The sequence below is a fragment of the Sphaerodactylus townsendi genome, linkage group LG13 (assembly GCF_021028975.2).
Source record: "Sphaerodactylus townsendi isolate TG3544 linkage group LG13, MPM_Stown_v2.3, whole genome shotgun sequence".
Classification (NCBI taxonomy): domain Eukaryota; kingdom Metazoa; phylum Chordata; class Lepidosauria; order Squamata; family Sphaerodactylidae; genus Sphaerodactylus; species Sphaerodactylus townsendi.
In genome coordinates, this window is record NC_059437.1 from 57,956,171 (window position 1) to 57,974,701 (window position 18,531).

Sequence of the window (18,531 nt, forward strand, 5' to 3'; positions counted from 1 at the left end):
ATTTCTTTCCCACAGGCCAGTTCCAGCCACTTCGCAGACCTGCAGCCACCCCTGGGGGACCTCCAGGGACCAAGCGGAGGCCAAAGGCATGGAGTAGGCCAACCCAGAGAGGCCCAGTCCTGACCCCCAGGGCTTAGGTGGGACCAGCTGGCCCCCTCCTCTCTGCTCTGTGTGAGAGAATCCAACTCAGGAGAGACACTTTTCTTGGGCCCAACGGAGGCTACCAGGGGGTCCAGGAGAGGTGCAGGCAAGCACTGGCTGGTGGCCTGAGGTCCGGCACAGGGACCCCCAAGAACTCCAGTCCTACTGCAGGGGACATCTGAGGGGTTCAGCAATATCTGAGTGAGACCAGAAGCAATATTTGGGGCTTCCCCAAAGCAGATATGCTGGTCCATTTGCAGTCCAGAGCACGTGTGTTCTGCAGGGTGTTTTGCCTTGAGAGGCAGCCAAACACTTTCATTTGCACCGTTTCTACTGGAGAATGAGAATATTGGCACCATTTATAAAGCATGCAAGTGATGCCGGGGGGAAGGGGGGGGGTTTCAGTTGGGGCCCAAGCAAGTGCAGCTGCCCCACAATGCTGGGCTCTCGGACTGTGCGTGGGGCAGTCCAGCTCATGCTCCCTGCCCCGCAGTTCTTGACCGGCCTCAGTCGTCACATGCCAGTAGGTCCCCCCCTGACACGGGGCTTCAGGAGGAAAGGAGAAACGAGAGAAGGGGCCAGGAGCAGTGGTGGGATCCAAAATTTTTAGTAACAGGTTCCCATGGGGGTGGGATTCAAACTGTGGCCTAGCGCCAATGGGGCTGGGCGGGGAATGATGGGGGCATGGCCAGGCATTCCGGGGATGGGGCATTCCTGGGTGGGGCTGTGGCAAGGATGCAGCCGCTGCGCCAGTCCTTGGGCGGGAAACAAATGCACACAGGCGCAGGCTGCCATGTCCTGGTAGACTGCTTCAAGTTCTGCGCGCTACTGCTGAGAGGAGGGGCGTAACTAAGGCAAAAATCACGTGGCAAAACCACCCATTAGTAACCCCCTCTCGGCACACACCAATAATGAGTAACCCACTCTCGGGAACCTGTGAGAACCTGCTGGATCCCACCTCTGGCCAAGAGTCAAGGGACATGATCTGCAAACCCCCCAGCCATAAGTGTGAAAAAACACTTGCTAATCTTTCATGCTGCTGCTGCTGCCCCCCCTCCCCCTTCAACACTCAGCATGCTAAGACGCTTCTGCCAGATAAGGAAGGAGCTCCTGGCTCCTGAGCAAGAAGCAAATGTCCCCCACCCTTAATTGTTGTTATGGTGGGGGGGGGGGAGAATCCAGCCACAAATATACAACAGCCACCATTAACATCATATTTATTGTTATTTAGTTGCTCAGTAAAACATATACAGATATATACAATATGGATGAATACAGAAGAATGCACTTTACATATTAAAAAAGAAAGAAAATAACACTCACTTTTCATGAGTTTTTGTCACAGTCTTCCAACCAAGCATTGAGAAATGAATTTAAACCAAAGTCCAGGGGGAAGCAAGGAGGGGAGGGGGCAGATTACAGATTGCACCCCACCCCACCCATACTTATATCTTACATGTGCAATAACATTTGTTGGACTGAGTTTGCCAGGGCTTGGGAGAGAACTTTCCCAGGGATCCGCCTGAGCACCGAGGGACCCCCCCGCCCCCAGCCAAAGGCTCTCTCTCTCTCTGCTGCCGGCCTTCAGAAATCAGGTTTCAAAGCTGCAACTCTTTCAAGACAGCGGCCATTTCTAGTTTGCGTCCAGACCCACGGGGCCACCCTGCTGCTCCTCAGCCTGACGTTCGCTTCCAGAAGGGTGAAAGAGGCAGGCCAGGGGAGAAGCCGCTTGCAAAAAACCCTTCTGAAGTCAGAGCCAAACTCTGACTGAGATGGTGGTTATGTTGAAATGGCTGTGGAATAGCAGGGGGGGGGGGCGGGGTGGACAGGCCAGCCCAGGCCTTCAAGTATTGCCAAGGCTGCAGAGGGGAGTGCCAGGTTGCCCCCCCCCCCAGTGCATGGAGGACCAATCAAAAGCCAGAGTTTGCTCCCCCTTAGGGTCCCTAGCAGAGTCCTCAGCATTTTCTTCCTTGAGCATGTATGGAATATTTTCAAAAACCCTAATCAAGCCAGTGGAAGCCCAGTCTGCGTAAAGCAGAAGACTTCAGTCTTCGATCCAGTATCAGATGACAAGATAAAGAGTTTGCCAGGATTTGTCTCATAGGTTTGTGTTGGGGTTGTTTGTTTCTTGGCTAGAGAACTATTACTTGCCACTAACGACAACCTTCCAGTGGAATCAATTCACTGAGTGCTTCCATTAGGTTTTAATCTAGTGGGTGTTTATTTCTGGTTCAACTCCCCAGGATTGTGGTGCTTTGTTTTGGTTTTTTGCAAGGAGCATGATTTATTTTTTTAAACCAGGAAATGTATTTATTTTCTTTGAGGGTCCAAGGCTCTTAGCTCAATGGAGGGGCCAACAGCACTTTTCTCCTAGAAATGGCAGCAAGTCACCCAGGTGCCCTCCAAGGTCCCCAGAAGAGGAGGTGGGTCTCTGTTCTGCTAACTCAGTGGCAGCCACCAGAGAGAGCAGGACTAGAACTGGGGGACCTCCTGAAAGGCCTGGTTGCAAGAAGCCAGTAGAGACGGCCACCGTTGTGACCGGCTGGTGGCAGGCTTGGGCTTTGTGTGTCACACAGAGGGAGAAAAGAACAAAATCTACTTTTGACGGAGAGAAAAATTCACAAAATTTTCAGCAGACTCTACATCTCCTCCTTAGAATTGATTGGATTTTAAAAGGAAAAGAAAAAAGACTCACTTCTCCTGGCTAAACTGAAGCTCCCCCAGAACACCAGCGAGCCGGCCGTGTGGGCCTGATCCTTTGCTCTTTGCTTCAGAGGAGGGCACAGATGCTGGGGCCGCTGCCACATTTCAGCAACTTTTATTCCACCACCCTGGAAAATCTGAATGGCTTGGAAGGGTAGCGGGGGGGGGGGGGCTGTCCAGGCCAGGCTGCAGCTCACGTGGGACACGGGTCGTGCCTGGGGGCCAAACTGCCACCCTGGAGCACCAATTCAGGTCCCTGCCAAGGAGACAAGAGTCTTAGAACTCACAAGCGCACCTTTTTTGAAACCCTTTGGGCTCAGTGAGGATGCCGGAAGGGGCTGAGGAAGGGCAGCATCAACGGCCAGGCCCTGGACGCCCACTCCCCTGTTACGTCCTACTCCTGAGCAGAGCCTATGGAAGCGAGCGGCAGCCTGGCCCAGGCAGGGGGAGAGCACGGGGCTCTGGGCGGCTTAGTCCAGGGGACAGGCAGGAAGTGGACATCAGGAAGGCGCCTCGGGCCAGGCCAGCTGGGGCACGACTGGGCCTGAACACTGCCCTTCACTGTGAGGGCTGGACCCGGACGGCTCAGCCACCACAAGCAAAGGCAGGAGCAGAAGGACACGAGAGCTCCCAGCAGCCCCTCCAGTGCCAGGGCAGATTGGCAGAGGCAGCCGTCGGAGGCTGCAGGCCCTGCTGGCACAGCCATTGCTGCCCTGCCCCTCCCTCGAGAGCTCAGCAGCTGTTACCCCCCCCCCCCGGACCAAAGGAGCTCCTCCACAGTGGGCATTGCAGGAGGCAGGGGTCCTTCCCTCTTCCTAAGCATGAGCCTTGGGGTGAGGGGAGGAGTGAGCGCTGTGCCCCGGGCCTCCCCTCACCAAAGAGCCACGGGCGGGGGGCACCCTGCCTCTGCCCACCCCAGCCCCTGCAGCGCTCCCTCCGGCCTGGCCCTCAGCTCCAGGCAAGAGCAGCCCTCAGCAGCCTGGACAATGCAGGCCTGTTAGCAAAGCTCTGCTGGCCACAAAACCCAGAACAACAGGGCTGGAGGGAGACTCTGCCCCCCTCCCCACAGGGGTGGGCAGCCTTATCAGGGGGAGGGGTACGCCAGGCTGCTCAGTGCCTCAAGCTTTGGGGAGGGCAGAAAACCAAACCCCCCCCCCCCCCCGGCAGAAAGGGTGGGGACTCCTTTGGTGGATGGAAAGCAGAGGAGGCGCCCACTCCTGCCAGGAAGGCTCAGCTGCGGACAGGAAACTCTCAGCCACTGGGCGGCTGGCTGACTTCCGGGGGGGCTGCTGCTGCTGCTGCGGTTGTTTTTCAGGATTCCCACTTTGAATAGCATGGAATGGAGGGGGGGGGAGGGTTTAAAAGAGAAGCCTTTTGTCTTATTTCTGGATACCAACAGAACTGGGAAGGAGGCCTGGCCGAGCCACAGAGCCCACAGAGACTGCGATGGGAACAAATCTCTCCTCAAGGAAGAGCCCCAATTCACACGTGACTCATGCCCGGGTTCCCCACTCCACCTTCAGCCAGACGTGAGGTGTGAGTTTCTTGTTTCCTGCACTCCATCAGCTTAGAGAGCCATCTGGATCCAGACCAGGGACTTCATCCTTCTCCTCCTCCGCCCCCCTCCCCCGCCTGCTACACTTACTCCATTTCTCCACATGTGCTACCCATCATCCCAGGCACTGGGACGTACAATGGGCAAACGGTGCCTCTCCAGGGCTGTTTCAAAGCAGAAGAATGGTGTGTGTGTGTGGGGGGGGGGATGCTCCTTCTCTCCAAGATCTGCATCTGAGCACCATGCGCCCCAAAGGAAGAGGGGAATTGCAGCTTGCCTCTGGCTGCAGGGGAGAAGCCTGGAGGGCCCCCACAGGGCAGAGCCACGTACCACGCAACATATGAACCGACCCTGAAGGGTCAGCACTGGGGACAGGTGGCGCTGGGAGATTTTTAAAAGGAACAGAAACGTGAGTGAGTGAGTGAGCTTGATTTCCAGTCCTGATGCCACTAAGCTGGTTCCAACCTAGAAAAATAGTCCAACTAGCAGGAGCGGCCCTTTAACCATAAGGAGAAATGAAAAATAATTCCTTTCTCTCTGCTTCTCCTTGTCTTCAAGTCAGGGCAGCGACAAAAGTTCCAAATCTGTTGGAGATGTCCGAGTGCAAAGATCGCCACGTCGGCACGGCAGTCCGCCCCTTCGCCTCGCCCACGTCCTCCGTGCAATGGACAGAAAGACACTGCAGGTGGCTGCCAGTCTGTGCCGTGGCTGAGGTCTTGGCGGAAGGGAGGTCGTGGGCTGCAAGGGGGAGACAGAGAGGTTAACCACCTGCGCAACAGAAGCCACCACAGCTGCTGGCAATGCTCAGCACAACTGAGAGGCCCTCACAATCATCTGGCCTTTAGCCACAGCCCGGAGGGCCACCGCAGGCCCAAGCCAGGGAAACCTGCAGACGTTTTCTGGATTTACTTTTGCTTAAAACATTCGTTAGCAGGACTTTCTCTCTTGCAGAACTCAAGGAGGCTTACAATATAAATGAAACATAATAAAAACAACAATGATAACACTCATAAAACTTGCAGATTAAAAACTCCAATTGTAATTGCCAATAATAAGAGTTGAATCAAGCAAAATGGAGTCCTCTTTATCTGCCTCCGGAAGGTCAATAATGAGGTTCCCTTCCACAGGGAAGATGCTGTTCCACAATTGTGGGCTGCCACAGAAAAGACCCTCTCTCTCACGCACCCGCCAAACCAGCATCTTTAATTGGAGGGGGGGCAGTCAGGAGGGCCTCGCCCTGTGATCTTAGCTCCTGGGTGGGAATGCATGGGGGGAGGCAATCCTTCAGACACCCCAGTCCCAAGTCATGCAAGGCTTTACAGGTCAGAAACAATACCTTCAATTGGGCCCAGGAGCAGATTAATGGCCAGAGAGATTGCTGTCCTATAAGGGTCTCAATCTCGACAGCTGACCTTGAGCAGCAGTCTAGCCTCACCATTCTGCACGAGCTGCAGCTGCCAAACACTCTTCAAGGGTAGCCCCATGTAGAGTGCATTGCAACAGTCCAGTCCAGATGTAACTAAGGCACGCATCGCTGTGGCTGGATCTGTCTAAGCCACGAGGAGGCTCAGCTGCCACACGTGCCAGAGCTGGGCAAAAACACTTCTTAGATGAGCACAGTGTTGAGCAGCTGAGAACCTGACTTCCCAATGAGAGTATGAGGCCTTTTCCGCATATACAGAATGATGCACTTTCAATCCACTTCCAATGCACTTTGAAGCTGGATTTTACTGTGTGGTGCGGATACAAAAATCCACTTTCTCAAACAATTGTGAAAGTGGGATTGAATGTGCATTATTCCCAAGTGCGAAAGGAAGGCCACGCCTATCCCAGTCAACAGGGAGTGATTCGGAAGTCCCTGGTCATGAAGGTTTCTTCCATTAACGCAGAGAATCTCTGTCTTGTCAGGCATGCAGAAGGCAGATCACGGGACAGTCCTTGGTGGGGGGGGGGGAGGGTGCAGCCACAGGGCACCTCCAGCTTCGGAGCTCACTTTTGGGTCCCCGCCCCCCTCAAAGGAAACCAGAGTGTTATGGAGAGTAACAGAAAGAAAAACAGGGAAGCGGCCGTGGCCCAGCAGGCTCCCGCTTTGCCTTTTGTCCCTGGAAGCTGGGGAACGCATCTCCCTGGCACACTCGCCCTTAATCCCCGGATGAAACGCAGCTACACACTCCGCCACAACAGCCGTGTCTGCAGGCAGCAAATTCGGAAAGATACACTGTGCGGAAGAGGCACACTCAGTACCAGCTGTCATGAACTGGAGGGGGAGGGGCTTTCCAGATGACGGGGTGTCAGCATGGATGCCCTCCTGCTCTCCCCCGCACCCCCGCCACAGCTGAATCTGCCCCCCGCTTGTCACAGCCTTTCTATTCCCTGTCACTGGTAAAATAAGCCTGTAAGCAGAAGGGGGGGGGGGGGGGCTAAGACCCAGGCCTCACAGTTCACCCTTGAAACCAAAGGCAGATCAGATGACGCAAGATGTGTGAAGCCCCCAAAGCACAGACTGAACTGGGTGGGCTTAGTGACAAGAAAAACACAGAATATTGCATCCAAATCAAAGAAACTGTGCACCAAGAAAGATGATTTGCATGACTTATGCAAATAAAACTATATCTCTTACTTGGCACATTTTATACTGTTTGGATGGGGTGTGTGTAAAATTTCCAGAAATTTTGAAGCTGGGGGGTTAGAGTAAGAGGGGTTTTTAGGGGATTTTGGGGAAGGGAAATAAAATAGAAAATCTGGAAAATTTGAAATATATGCTATACATACTTTCCTATCAAACTTAAATATGTTTATATGGATTAAGCAACATATCCATCATTTATACTATTAGAGCTGGGCAAAAACACTTCTTAGATGAGCACAGTGTTGAGCAGCTGAGAACCTGACTTCCCAATGAGAGCATAAGGCCTTTTCCGCATATACAGAATGATGCACTTTCCGCATATACAGAATGAAGCTATATAAGGCTGTACTATTTCATAAATTTGTAGAATTTTAAGAGTATAAATATATACATTTTCTGTAAGAAAAACTGCCAGTATACCCAGTACATGAGGAAGAGTTGCAAATAGCCATTCCCACAGCACATATATCTTTAATTTTTGCCATCAGAGAGCTCAGAAAAATAAAAGTTGACGAAGAAAACAAATCCTGTGGTATACAAAAGGAAGTGTATTATTTATCACATACAGTTGGCAAGACTATCAGCCTGTTTGGATGTTGAGCTAAACTTAATTGAAAACACTGAATTCTTCAGTGAATTATCATTAAACACAATAGAGCATATTATTTGCTGCCAAATCAATTTATATTTAAACCAGCACGGGCCACGCTTCTGCTGCGTCCGCGGCATTGGCTCATTGGCACCCAGCTCAGTTGTTCAGAATGTTTTGGCACCCGTGCTATTGAGGCTAGACGACTGGACTGTATTCTACCTGGGTCTGCCCTTAAGGACAACTCAGAAACTTCAGTCATTGAAGAATACTCCAACCCAGTCACCGTTGGGCACAAGATGAAACACGCACGTCACCACTATTTGGTAGACCCCCAGTGGTTACCAAGCAGTAACCAGGTTCAATTCAAGTTTCTGGAGACCACCTGCAAAGCCCTTTGTGGCTCTGGCTGCCCTAACCTGCAGCACTGCTTCACTACAACATCATGCTTGACGACAACAGCTTTGCTCGTCTGCACGAAGCTTCCTAGTGGTGCCACCCTGCAAATGGGTAAGATCAGCAGCCGCCTGTCTGGGGCATTCTCCTTATCAGCGCCCACTTTGCAGAACAGGAGTCAAAGATGACTCCCAGCCCTTCTATCACTCAGCAGAATGGGCACAACCAAAATATTCAGGAGGGCGTTTTTACAAAGGGAGTAGAAGGAGCAGCCTGCAAGGACATCCCCCCGCCCCCCAAGACAGAACAGTCCAGGGCCACAATCCGTGCAGGTAACAGGCTTACACCACACGACCTGATATCTTTCATTCACTTTCTGCATTAGTCTACTTGCCTTCAAAAGAGCTAGACACGAGTCCAGGAACACCTTAAATGCCAAGAAAATTTTTCTGGGTCAAAACTCTCAAAAGCTTCTTGGTCCTTACTCCTGGACTCAGACTGGGCTGTTCTTCTGCAACCCAACACTGCTGCCCTCTGAAACAGTCTTCCCCAATTCTGTAATCCTAGTCCTATTCCACTGGATATCTTATCCACCGGTAGCCATGTTTATATCCTATAATCCTCCTTGAGCCTCCACAAGAAAGGTGGGCTATAAATAAAGTCATTGAAACAAGCCACCAAACTTAGAAACTGAGAAACACGAGCTCCGAGGCAGATTCCAGTGGAGTCCCTGGGCTTCGCACGGGGCTCCGGACTCTGCACCTCATTTGTGCTCCTGCAGAACCCAAAGCAGCCAGCCTTCCTGCCTCTGAAGGACTCGGCCTGCCTCCTCAGCCCCACCGGCCACTGCAGTCCCAGGTGCGGGGGGGGGGGGGGCTCCTGCCTTCACCAGCCTCCTGCCACACAGAGATTATCCAAAGCCAGAGCATGTCCCAGCGATGATGCAAGCCATACTCCTTTTGCACAGACACACTTTCATTTGCCAAACGTGGCTCTTGGCATGACACAGGGTCCCCTGAAACGTGGAGCTGGTCCCAGCAGCCCTCTAGTGAGAGGTGAACTCCAAGCAGCTGGCCAAGGGAGGCACAGAAGGGCCACTCTGCACTCCCAGCACAGCTGACTGAGCGGGCCACTCTGCCTGGAGTTAGGGAGGCTCCAGTCCTGAAGCTCCAAAAGGCCTAACTGCACACTGGGCTTTTCCCGCGTCCTCCCTGGCCTCTGGCAATAAGACGTGCTCCAAATGCTCCCCATGCACAGCTCAGCCCCAACTGCAGCTGCAACGTGTGTCAGGGATGCTCTAGGCCAGTGGTGGCCAACCTTTGGCACTCCAGATGTTATGGACTACAATTCCAATTATGGACTACAATTCCAATTGGCCATGCTGGCAGGGGCTGATGGGAATTGTAGTCCATAACATCTGGAGTGCCAAAGGTTGGCCACCACAGCTCTAGGCTGATCGTGCACGGAGCAGGGGGTTGGACCAGGGGGCCTCCACGACCCTTTCCCACTCTAGGCTGATTCTAGGCACAGACTGAATCCAGGGTGCAGCAAGAGGGGCCTCAGGCCTGCCCCAGACACACTATTTTCCAGCCATGGAACAGCCCGGGGGCTGCTGTTTGGTCCCGTGATCAGAATGCGTGGTTTCCCCACAGGGCACAATAGGCTCTCTCCTGGCTATTTTGGGGTAGGAAAACAGCATGGTGGAAAGTCCTTTTAAAAGTCAAATATTTACACCCTGCCTTTTGCCTGCGCTCCTCTCCCCTCATGTGTTGCAGCCCCCATCCGCCCACGCGTTCGAGACACGAGGGAGGTGACGGCCAGGCCCTTGCTCAGTTGTGAGGCCTGGGCTGGAAGAGAATCAAGGTCAGCTCCCTGAGGAGCAGCCGTCTCACAGCAGGCAGAGGCAGAACTGAGGGGCCCTGAGCTCAGGGAGGGGAGCATGCCCCAGAGGCACAGGAGGGCCCAGTGGGCGCTGCACAAGACGTCTCTCTGCCTGCTAGATGCCACCAGTCAGAAGAGGCACTCTGGTCTACGGCTTCAGTGCCTGGCATCCCCAATTACGAGAGCTCAGGTCGCCTGGGGAAGTTCTAGTGGTCCTTCCCACGAGCAGAGGGCAGAATGTCTTCACAGGACGTGCCGTTCCTCAGCTCCGAGTCTGATATACCAGGCTGCACCAGGCAGACCCCACAGGTGCACTGACTGACAGTCCCTACTGCTGGGACGCACTGATGGGACTGCCGTCCCCCTTCCTGGAGACCCTGCCTGGCATTCCCAGGCAAACATGGCAAGTGACAGAAAGGCAGGCCAGGTGGCGAGTGCCCAGGACTCCAGGCAAGCCCTGGCTGTACTGCTTCATGCAGGACTCGAAACTGTGTGGGCAGGTCCCACAAGGAGACCCAGCAAGATACCCCTCAGAGCAGCCCCAAGGCCTCTTTGCCCCCCTGTGCCAGGCCCCAGGCCCCTCAGAAATGGCACCGTCAGCCCCAAGGGCATCTCAGGGGGTTCTGAGGCCAAAGTCAGCGTCACAGCCTAGAAAGCAGCCGTCACCTTCAGGAGCACGTTCCCCAGCCGCAGCCCATGCAAGGATCAACTCAAGACAGACCGGGACGAGGAGCACCACTGCATCCTCGCCACGGTCCGTTTGATCTTGCGGGAGGGGAGGATTCAGGAGTAGCTCCTGGCGCCCAGGCACGTCTCCCCCACCTCTGCCAGCGCCCTGCCAGCACCCCCCAGCCCCCGACCCTCCATAAGCAGCCAGCCGTGAAGCTCCCACACGCCAGAGCAGGGCGCAGAAACACACAGCCATGGGCCTGGCCCAGGCCCCTCAGACGGAGCGGCTCTCTGGTCGGCATCTCCTTAGTCAAATGATCCCCTCGGGACAAGATCTTTTTCACCAAGTCGCCCCTGTGACAGTTGAGCAGACTGGTTTGGACACGGAGTTGTACGTCTCCACACATGACAAAGGGCTCTGGGGCAGGAGGAAAGGCGCCGCCCACGCTGAGCTGTGACACCAGAGGAGCCGCTGGCATCCAGAAAGACAACAAGCAAAGGCTAGCCCCAAGGCTGACTCACAACAAGCTGGCAACATGTAAGCACCGCTCACCCTTCCCACCAGCCCAAGAAGGCCCCCGTCACTCTTTCAGCTGACCACGGAGCAAAGCCGCAGCGCCATCCTACCCTCAATGCGCTTAGATCCACACTGTTCACCTCTGAACTGCAAGCAAGGGCTCGTGTGCCACAACAGAAGCAGCGGCGTTCCTCCTAAGTGCTGCCGTCGGCCCTGACCCAACATCCCAAGCCGTTCACACAGCACCGCTTCCCTGGTCTCTGCCCATCCGGTGCACACAGCTCAGAAAGGCAGACAGACTCCGTTGCATTGCTAATAAAATGGACAATGCAAACTCTAGAGGTTGTGCACACCCCAGGTATGTTAACCATCCCTTACACCATTCCCCCCACCTCCATTTTTATCAACACCCCTGTGAGGTGGGCTAGCCTGAGAATGTGTTACTGGCCAAAGGTCACCTGCCAACTCCCATGGCAGAGTGGAAATTCAAACCTGGATCTCCCAGATCCTAGTCCACCCCATAATAGCAGACATTGTGGGGCAGATCCAAGAGCCTCCCTAACTCTGGTCATTAACCATCAAACATCAGGACAGAGCAAAAAGCCCCCACCCCTGCCCCCACCCCACCCATCAGCCCTGTGGAAGGAGCGGGTGCATCCCCAGCGTCGCCTCAGCCTTCTGCGCCTCCACATCAGCTGCTGGGCTCTGGAGAATCCCCTGCAATCTTCAAGGGCTCTTCCTTCACAGACAAGATGGCTGGTGGAGGTGCCACGAATTCCACGGGGCGCTGGTCGCAGGCCATGCCGCATGGGTGCTTGCCTGGCCTCTGTTTTAGAATCAGCCAGCAGAGGCATAGCCATCCTCACTTTTCCAGGAAGGGGCTGCTGTGATCAGGGAAGGATTTGAGTCCCATAATATCTTTTTACATCCCCATCCATCCACCCACCCACCTTAGGGCCCACCCAATTCTTCCTCTCCAAGCACCAGCTGCAGATGGATTTGGATGGATTTGGAATTGGTTGACTGATTAAATTCGGGCTCATCTTCATCCTCTGACAAGATCCCCTACGATATTCTTGCAAGCAAGCTAGGAAAATGTGGCCAAGACAAAGCTACTGTTCCATGAATGTGAACTGGTTGACCAACCAAACCCAAAGGGTGCTCATCAATGGCCCATCTTTAACCTGGAGAGAACTCTATGATTCTAGGTGCTGGGTACACACGAAGGGCAGCTGTGAAAAGGTCCCACCTACGGGTGGTGCCTAGAGTGGAATGACAGATGAGAGGGTTTGAATCGCTGGACAGCCAAAGATGGAAGACACGGAGGCAGCATTTCAGACACGGCCTCTGGGACTGAGGAAGATCGCCTCACACAGGACTGGCTGCACTATTTGGAAAATGCAGGCCGATGCCAACCCAGGGGACACCAGGCAGAGAGGAGGATCAATCGCACGTGAGCCAAACGCCCAGCTTGGGAACAGCAGCTGTTGCACTCAACTGTGGCAGGGGAACGTCTGGCTCCAAATGGTAGCCCAACAAAGCCCCACTGGTGGCTCCCAGGGCAATCCAAGGGGACAGAAGGGCAAACAGTCCAGGAGAGATGCCGGCTCCAAGCCTCCACTCAGTTCGCGCGTGAGGGAACGCACCAGGCTCTAAATGCCCACTCGCCTATGCAGGCCAGAGGCCACGGACCACCCCTTACAGCAAAGCCAGCCAGCAGCTGCCCCACACAACCACCTGCCTCTGGGCCCACCGCTCCCCACCCGCCCACGTCACTGGGCATCAGCGGCACCTCCCCACAGACAGAGCATGACCAGCCTCGCAGGTGGAATCCCGCGCCCCGAGGAAGCCCCTCCTGGCAGCCGGCAGCGCCAAGACAAAAGCCCTCAGCACGTGTGGTGACCACACTCCCCAGAAGGGAAGGGCACCCTGCCCACGCAGATGCTCCCTCTCTGTGATGGGCAACTTCGGTACAGCAGCACCCCAGTCAGAGGGAGGGAGGGAGTGTGAGTGGGGCCAGCACTCCTGGGCCCACGGGGTTCAAGCCCAAAGGGCAGGCTCAAAGGGCAGCCTCAGCAGACGGGCCAGGGCACCTGCAGGCTGGGCCTCCTCCACAAGTAGAGGGCGAAGCAAAAAGAACAGTTAAAGAAGACAGAACAAAACACTTCACTGGCTGTATAAACACGTGTCTTCTGCCAGGACAGCCCACCCAGCCCAATATTTCCTGCTCTGACTGGCAGCCGCACAACCGAGCTCCAGGGGTCTCTGGGAACGGGGAGATCCAGGCTCAAATTCCCACTGTGCCATGGAAGTTAACTGGACTACCTTGGCCCAGTCACTCTCTCTCAGTCTGACCAAACTCACAGGGTTGTTGTTGTTGCAAGGATAAAATTGAGAAGAACTGTGCTGTAAGCAGCTTTGGGTGCCCACAATGGACAAAAGGGGATGCACTAAAACCTAGAGGAGGGGCTGCAGGGGGCTGAAACGGAGACCTTCGCCCAGCTAGTGTGGGTTCTGCCCCAGAGTTCCCTTTGTCATACCAAGAGGAAGGGTTTCTGCCCTTCTCCTAAGAGGGCTTCTGCCTTGGCTGCTGGGGGGGGGGGAGGAGGGGAGGCCCCAGAGCCAGGCAGGCGAGCGCTTCGCAAGCAGAAGCGGACCTCGCTGCATGACCCAGCAGCCTGGATGGTGTGATGGGCCCTGAACACACCGGAAGCTCCCGAACCGCATTGCATCGTCTTGGCAGAAAGACGAAAGGAAGGGTTTGCTGCCTTCCAGGAACGCTTTCCCAAGCTCAGCTGGGCCTCGGTCCAACCCCAGGTGAAGCAACAGAGCTCTCTGCTCCTGCTGGAGGGCTCCCCTTCCAAGAAGCAGCCATATTCCCTTTGGGGGAACAGCTCAAGCGAGGCAAGAAATGCAGCTGTGGGTCTGGGGCCGGAGCCTGCGGGCAGTTTCAGGTTTTCCAGCATCAGCAGCCAGGACGGCCAGTTGCCGGACCCTGGCACGGCCACCCCACCTCGGAGGGAGGGACACACAGCCGGCCCAGGGCCAGCCACCTCCCCCGAGGCCTGGCCGCACCCCACACAGCAGGGGGCGGTTTGCGGTCTCCTCTCCCCCTCCCTTCTCTAGGAGACGGACAGGCGGAGAAGTGGCCTTGCAGCACCTGGCTGAGGGAAGCCCGTCTGGCTCAGGAGGATGGCGTTGGCTGAAGAGATGGCCAGAGAAGGCCCCCACGCCGCCAAGGGCCAGCCAAGGGAACCGTGGAGACCAAGGCAGGGGGAGTTGGCCTGCTGACTACACGAGCCCTATGGGGAATTTGAATGAATCTAGATCAGGTCTCCACCTGGCTGGAGACCACCTGAAGGCCCCACCTGGCATGCAGGCGACCAATGACACCAGCTGGCATACGAGGAGCCACCCCCTGACTGAGCTTAGGTCTCAGAGCAAAAAGGATTTTACTTGCTGGATAAAACAATCTGTGCCCACCAACTAAAAGATGAAGGGCACACAATACCCTCCACAAAAACTGAAATGTGGAAACAGAGTAGAAGCCACTCCCAGTTAAGTGTGTCCAGGAAACAGAGCCCCGGGAGAGGATCAAGTTTGGTTCCTGAATCCTGGGGCTGCAAACACAGCCAAGTCACACAGCAAGGGCAGCTTTTAAAATATTGACAGGAGCTCCAGCTTGGCACAGCCTGGTGCACGGCCAACATCACTCTGCACGCGTGGAAGGCCCTCTCGAAGGTACAAACCACACCTGAGCACAGAAGCGCTGCCACCATTTGGAGGCCACTGGGTATTATGTAAGGTGTACGGAGAGATCCCCCCCCCCCACACCACCCACCAGGGCACCCTGCAGGTTGAAAAAGGGCCAGATATAACTGCCTTGGTTAGATACACTCATTAGCTAATCGCAAAATAAATGCAACCGAATAGCTATGGAAAGAAAGTATCGATCTGGAATCATTACTGCAATTATTCACAGATAAAAACTGACAAGGAAATTCTTGAATATGCAAAGAGAGTCCATTTGAAACACACACGCAGGCGGTTGGCAAAACAGCAACTACTAAGAAGTAGGCTGAGCGAGTCATAAGAACATAAGAACATAAGAACTAGCCTGCTGGATCAGACCAGAGTCCATCTAGTCCAGCCCTCTGCTACTCGCAGTGGCCCACCAGGTGCCTGTGGGAGCTCACATGCAGGATGTGAAAGCAATGGCCTTCTGCTGCTCCTGATCACCTGGTCTGCTAAGGCATTTGCAATCTCAGATCAAAGAGGATCAAGATTGGTAGCCATAAATCGACTTCTCCTCCATCAATCTGTCCAAGCCCCTTTTAAAGCTATCCAGGTTAGTCTTCTTCACTTGTGAGGGGAAAGAGCCCTTTCCTGGCCAGAAGGCAGCGCTGGCGGTTATTCTGCCAATGCCACAGCGCTTCAGAGTTGAGGGGCGAGCCCCTTCCAGAGAAGCACGGGCAGAAGCAGAAAGGAGGTTTGGTTCGGCAGACAGGGCGGATTCCACGCCGTATCCTCTCTCGCACACACTGCTCTGCTATATATCTGGGCCGCTTTTCTCTAGTACTTATTCTGCCAAGTGCTCTTTCCAGCCTGGCCGGAGGAACATGCGGGTTTCGCCTTTCAGCCGAGTTGAGGCCACTTCTAGGTAGACCTCAGTCTGCTAAAAGTCAAAGGACACAAGAGGCCCAAACCACCAGCTGCCTGTCAAAGTGACTGGGAGAGAAACTGGAATCTCTGGAGTCCGGCCAAGAGGCACCCTTCTCTCCCACAGAGAGCTTGTCTCACCAGGCAGGGTGGCCTCTCTTCCCTGTGGTGGGGGCCACCGCAAGGGACACGAAGCCCTCTGAGCCCTGTCTGGAGCACGGCTGCCTCTGGCCACGGTGAACAGTGAGTCTCAGTGGGGGAGATCTGCACAGCTGGGGGGTCCCTTTCCCTCCTGACAAGGGCACAAAGGAAAGGGTCTGCAAAATGGAAAAGGCAAGGAGAAGCCCCCCCCCCCGATCTCACTCCGTAAACGCCCCCCCCCCGGTCCCTCCTGGAGGACACTTTGCCCCAGAGAAATCAAGGCACCTCCACTCTCCCTCTCAACACTAACAGTCATGTCAATATCGAGCCTGAATAAATGGCACTAAACTGTGAGGGATAAACTACATGGGACCAAATCATGCCCTTCCCAAAACCTGCAGAGCGCGCGCACACACACACACGCACGCACGCACACAAAGTCATCTATTTGCAGGGTTAAGGTCCATTCACTATGAAACATTCTAAGGGCTTTAGAGCCAAGCCTGATCTGTTGGGGGCAGAGGCAGTGGGGCCAGCGTCCTGTGCCTGGGGGTGACTTCACAGGGGCTTCTCCGAAGCAGGCCCCCTTCCCCTCTCACCCCTTCCCCTCTACGGAAGAATGGTCATTCTTTACCTCCCAGAAGGAGCAGCGCCCGGCACACAAAGGAAAGACCTTCTGCGACCACACCAGCAGCTAAAACGACGTGTGCTGATAGCCAGGCACTGAAACGCAGGCAAGAACCGGCCCAAACAGCCAGCAATGTTCAGAAGACCTGGCCAGATGCAAATCAGCCAGAGGGCAGCGGTTCCCGGGGAGGGATGTGTCGGGTGACCGCTCAGGAGGCCAGTTCAGTCCTCACCTTCCTCGTCTGCCAACAGAGTTTCTCTTTCCTGGCCCTGCAGGCTCGGAAACAAAAGACCAGCATGACCCTGCTCACTAAGAGAACACACAGTCCTTTTGCCAGGGAGCCGGATCGGAGCGACTGAAAGTGACGCCGCCAAGACTGCCTCTCACTGCCGCTGAGGAGCCACCAGCCCCAGGATTCCTGCCAGTCAGAAGGTCTAATGGTTTGGAAGGAGGATTTCACATCAGGATTTCAGCTGCTGCGCCCCAAAATTGGGCCTGCAGTCAACAGCTCTTCCGTCAATGACCTCCCTCAACTCTGGCAAGCAGCTTAAACGCTAGAGCCCTCCAAGCAACAGCTCTGCAGAACGGTACTATCCAGAAAGGATTAACTGCCAACTTTCCCGCACGGACAGAGCAGGACGCAGGCCACTCTGATCTTTGAAAGCCAGGCTTTTGAAGTCCCAAAGCGTCGGCCTGGTTGGTATAAAAAGATGCCCATCAAAGCAAGCCATTGGGGGAATTATCGCACAAAGGCCTGTTGCCTCACATCTGTGGAGCGGAGAGAGATCACAAGCGCCCACCTGGGCAGAATTTCTCCCACAAGGGGCAACCGGGCCCTGTTTTATTCCCACCCTCATGCTCATGCGAGTAACAAGTAAATCCAAGAAAGAGAAAGGGAAGAATCCTGATCAACAGGGCCCAGTTTTTCAAGAACCCTTTGCGGTGCCTCAGCCTGAGCGCTGTGTTTCTGGGGAGCTGGGCCTGTGCAGACGATCCCACTTTCCCAGCAAAACTGAACGAGAGAGGAAAAGCAGCCGAGCGCTGGGTTGTGCGTGGAGCGTGGAGGGAAAAGATAACACCAAGAAGCTGCTCTCAATGGTTAAAGGGAAGACGTAATTTCAAAAAATACGATCTAGAAACACCTGCTTAGGAAGAATGTGCCGTTCATTCAGAAATTATATTTTTTATCTACGGTGCTTTTTCTGCATAATAATTAGTTTACACTGTTTCTTTACGGCTGGGTAGAGGTCACTTAGCACATGGAAGATTTCCAAACTGCCGAAGAAGAATAAGGCCTTGATATCCTTCCGGCAAAAGCGTGGCAGGCGAGGAGTAGCACGGAAGGCCGAGGGGCTGGGAGTAGCCGGGTCCTGACCAAACATTTCAGAACAGGGGACATGGGTGTGGAACCTTGCTATGGAGAACAACTATGGGCCAGGCACCCATTCCCCTACCACCTCCTGCTCTCAGTCTTCCCACTGAAACAAAGTCAGTATTGGGGCACAATATTCAACCTGCCCCCACTCCCCTTGTAGTTCACATGTTCAGCCCCAGCACTGAGCTAGCAGCAAGAGGCAGTGAGGAAGGGCTGACGTGGGCCTTCGGCATGACGCTCTCTGCCATCCCTGGACCCTCAAGGGAGCACCTGTGGCTCAAGGGCAGCAGCAGATTGCAATGAGGCAGCCCTTGGAAGCAGCCGTCTCTGAAGTCGGGATGCCACCGGGTCCTCCAGCTGGTGGGGAGGGGGGGGGGTACTTCTACAGCCGGCTCTTTGACTCTCTTCAAGCTGGGAGATGCCAAGGGCTGAAACCAAACCACCACAGAATGCGCATCTCTCCTGCCCTTTGCCAATGCTCTGAAGCAGCCAGTATGGAATAAATATGGCAGCCACACACACAGGTAAACATCACACACACAGAAGCCAAGCACAGTCCCAAGAAGGCATCAGGTGGTGGAAGTTGGGGACAAGTGATAAAAACCCAGACGTCAGAAATAGCCCTCCCTCTCAAGGATACCCCGATGG

General features: G+C 54.7%; 1 protein-coding gene across 2 annotated transcripts in view; it reads right to left on the reverse strand.

The window, feature by feature from the left end:
- Positions 1 to 1,341: 1,341 nt before the first annotated feature.
- The window catches only part of MN1 (MN1 proto-oncogene, transcriptional regulator), a 32,736-nt gene continuing 15,546 nt past the window's right edge, over positions 1,342 to 18,531 (reverse strand). For both annotated transcript variants that reach the window (XM_048513783.1, XM_048513782.1), the window contains one exon: positions 1,342 to 5,137. In XM_048513783.1, coding sequence (XP_048369740.1) covers positions 4,953 to 5,137 — 185 coding nt within the window. In that variant the 3' untranslated portion in view covers positions 1,342 to 4,952. The remainder of the gene's footprint in view (positions 5,138 to 18,531) is intronic.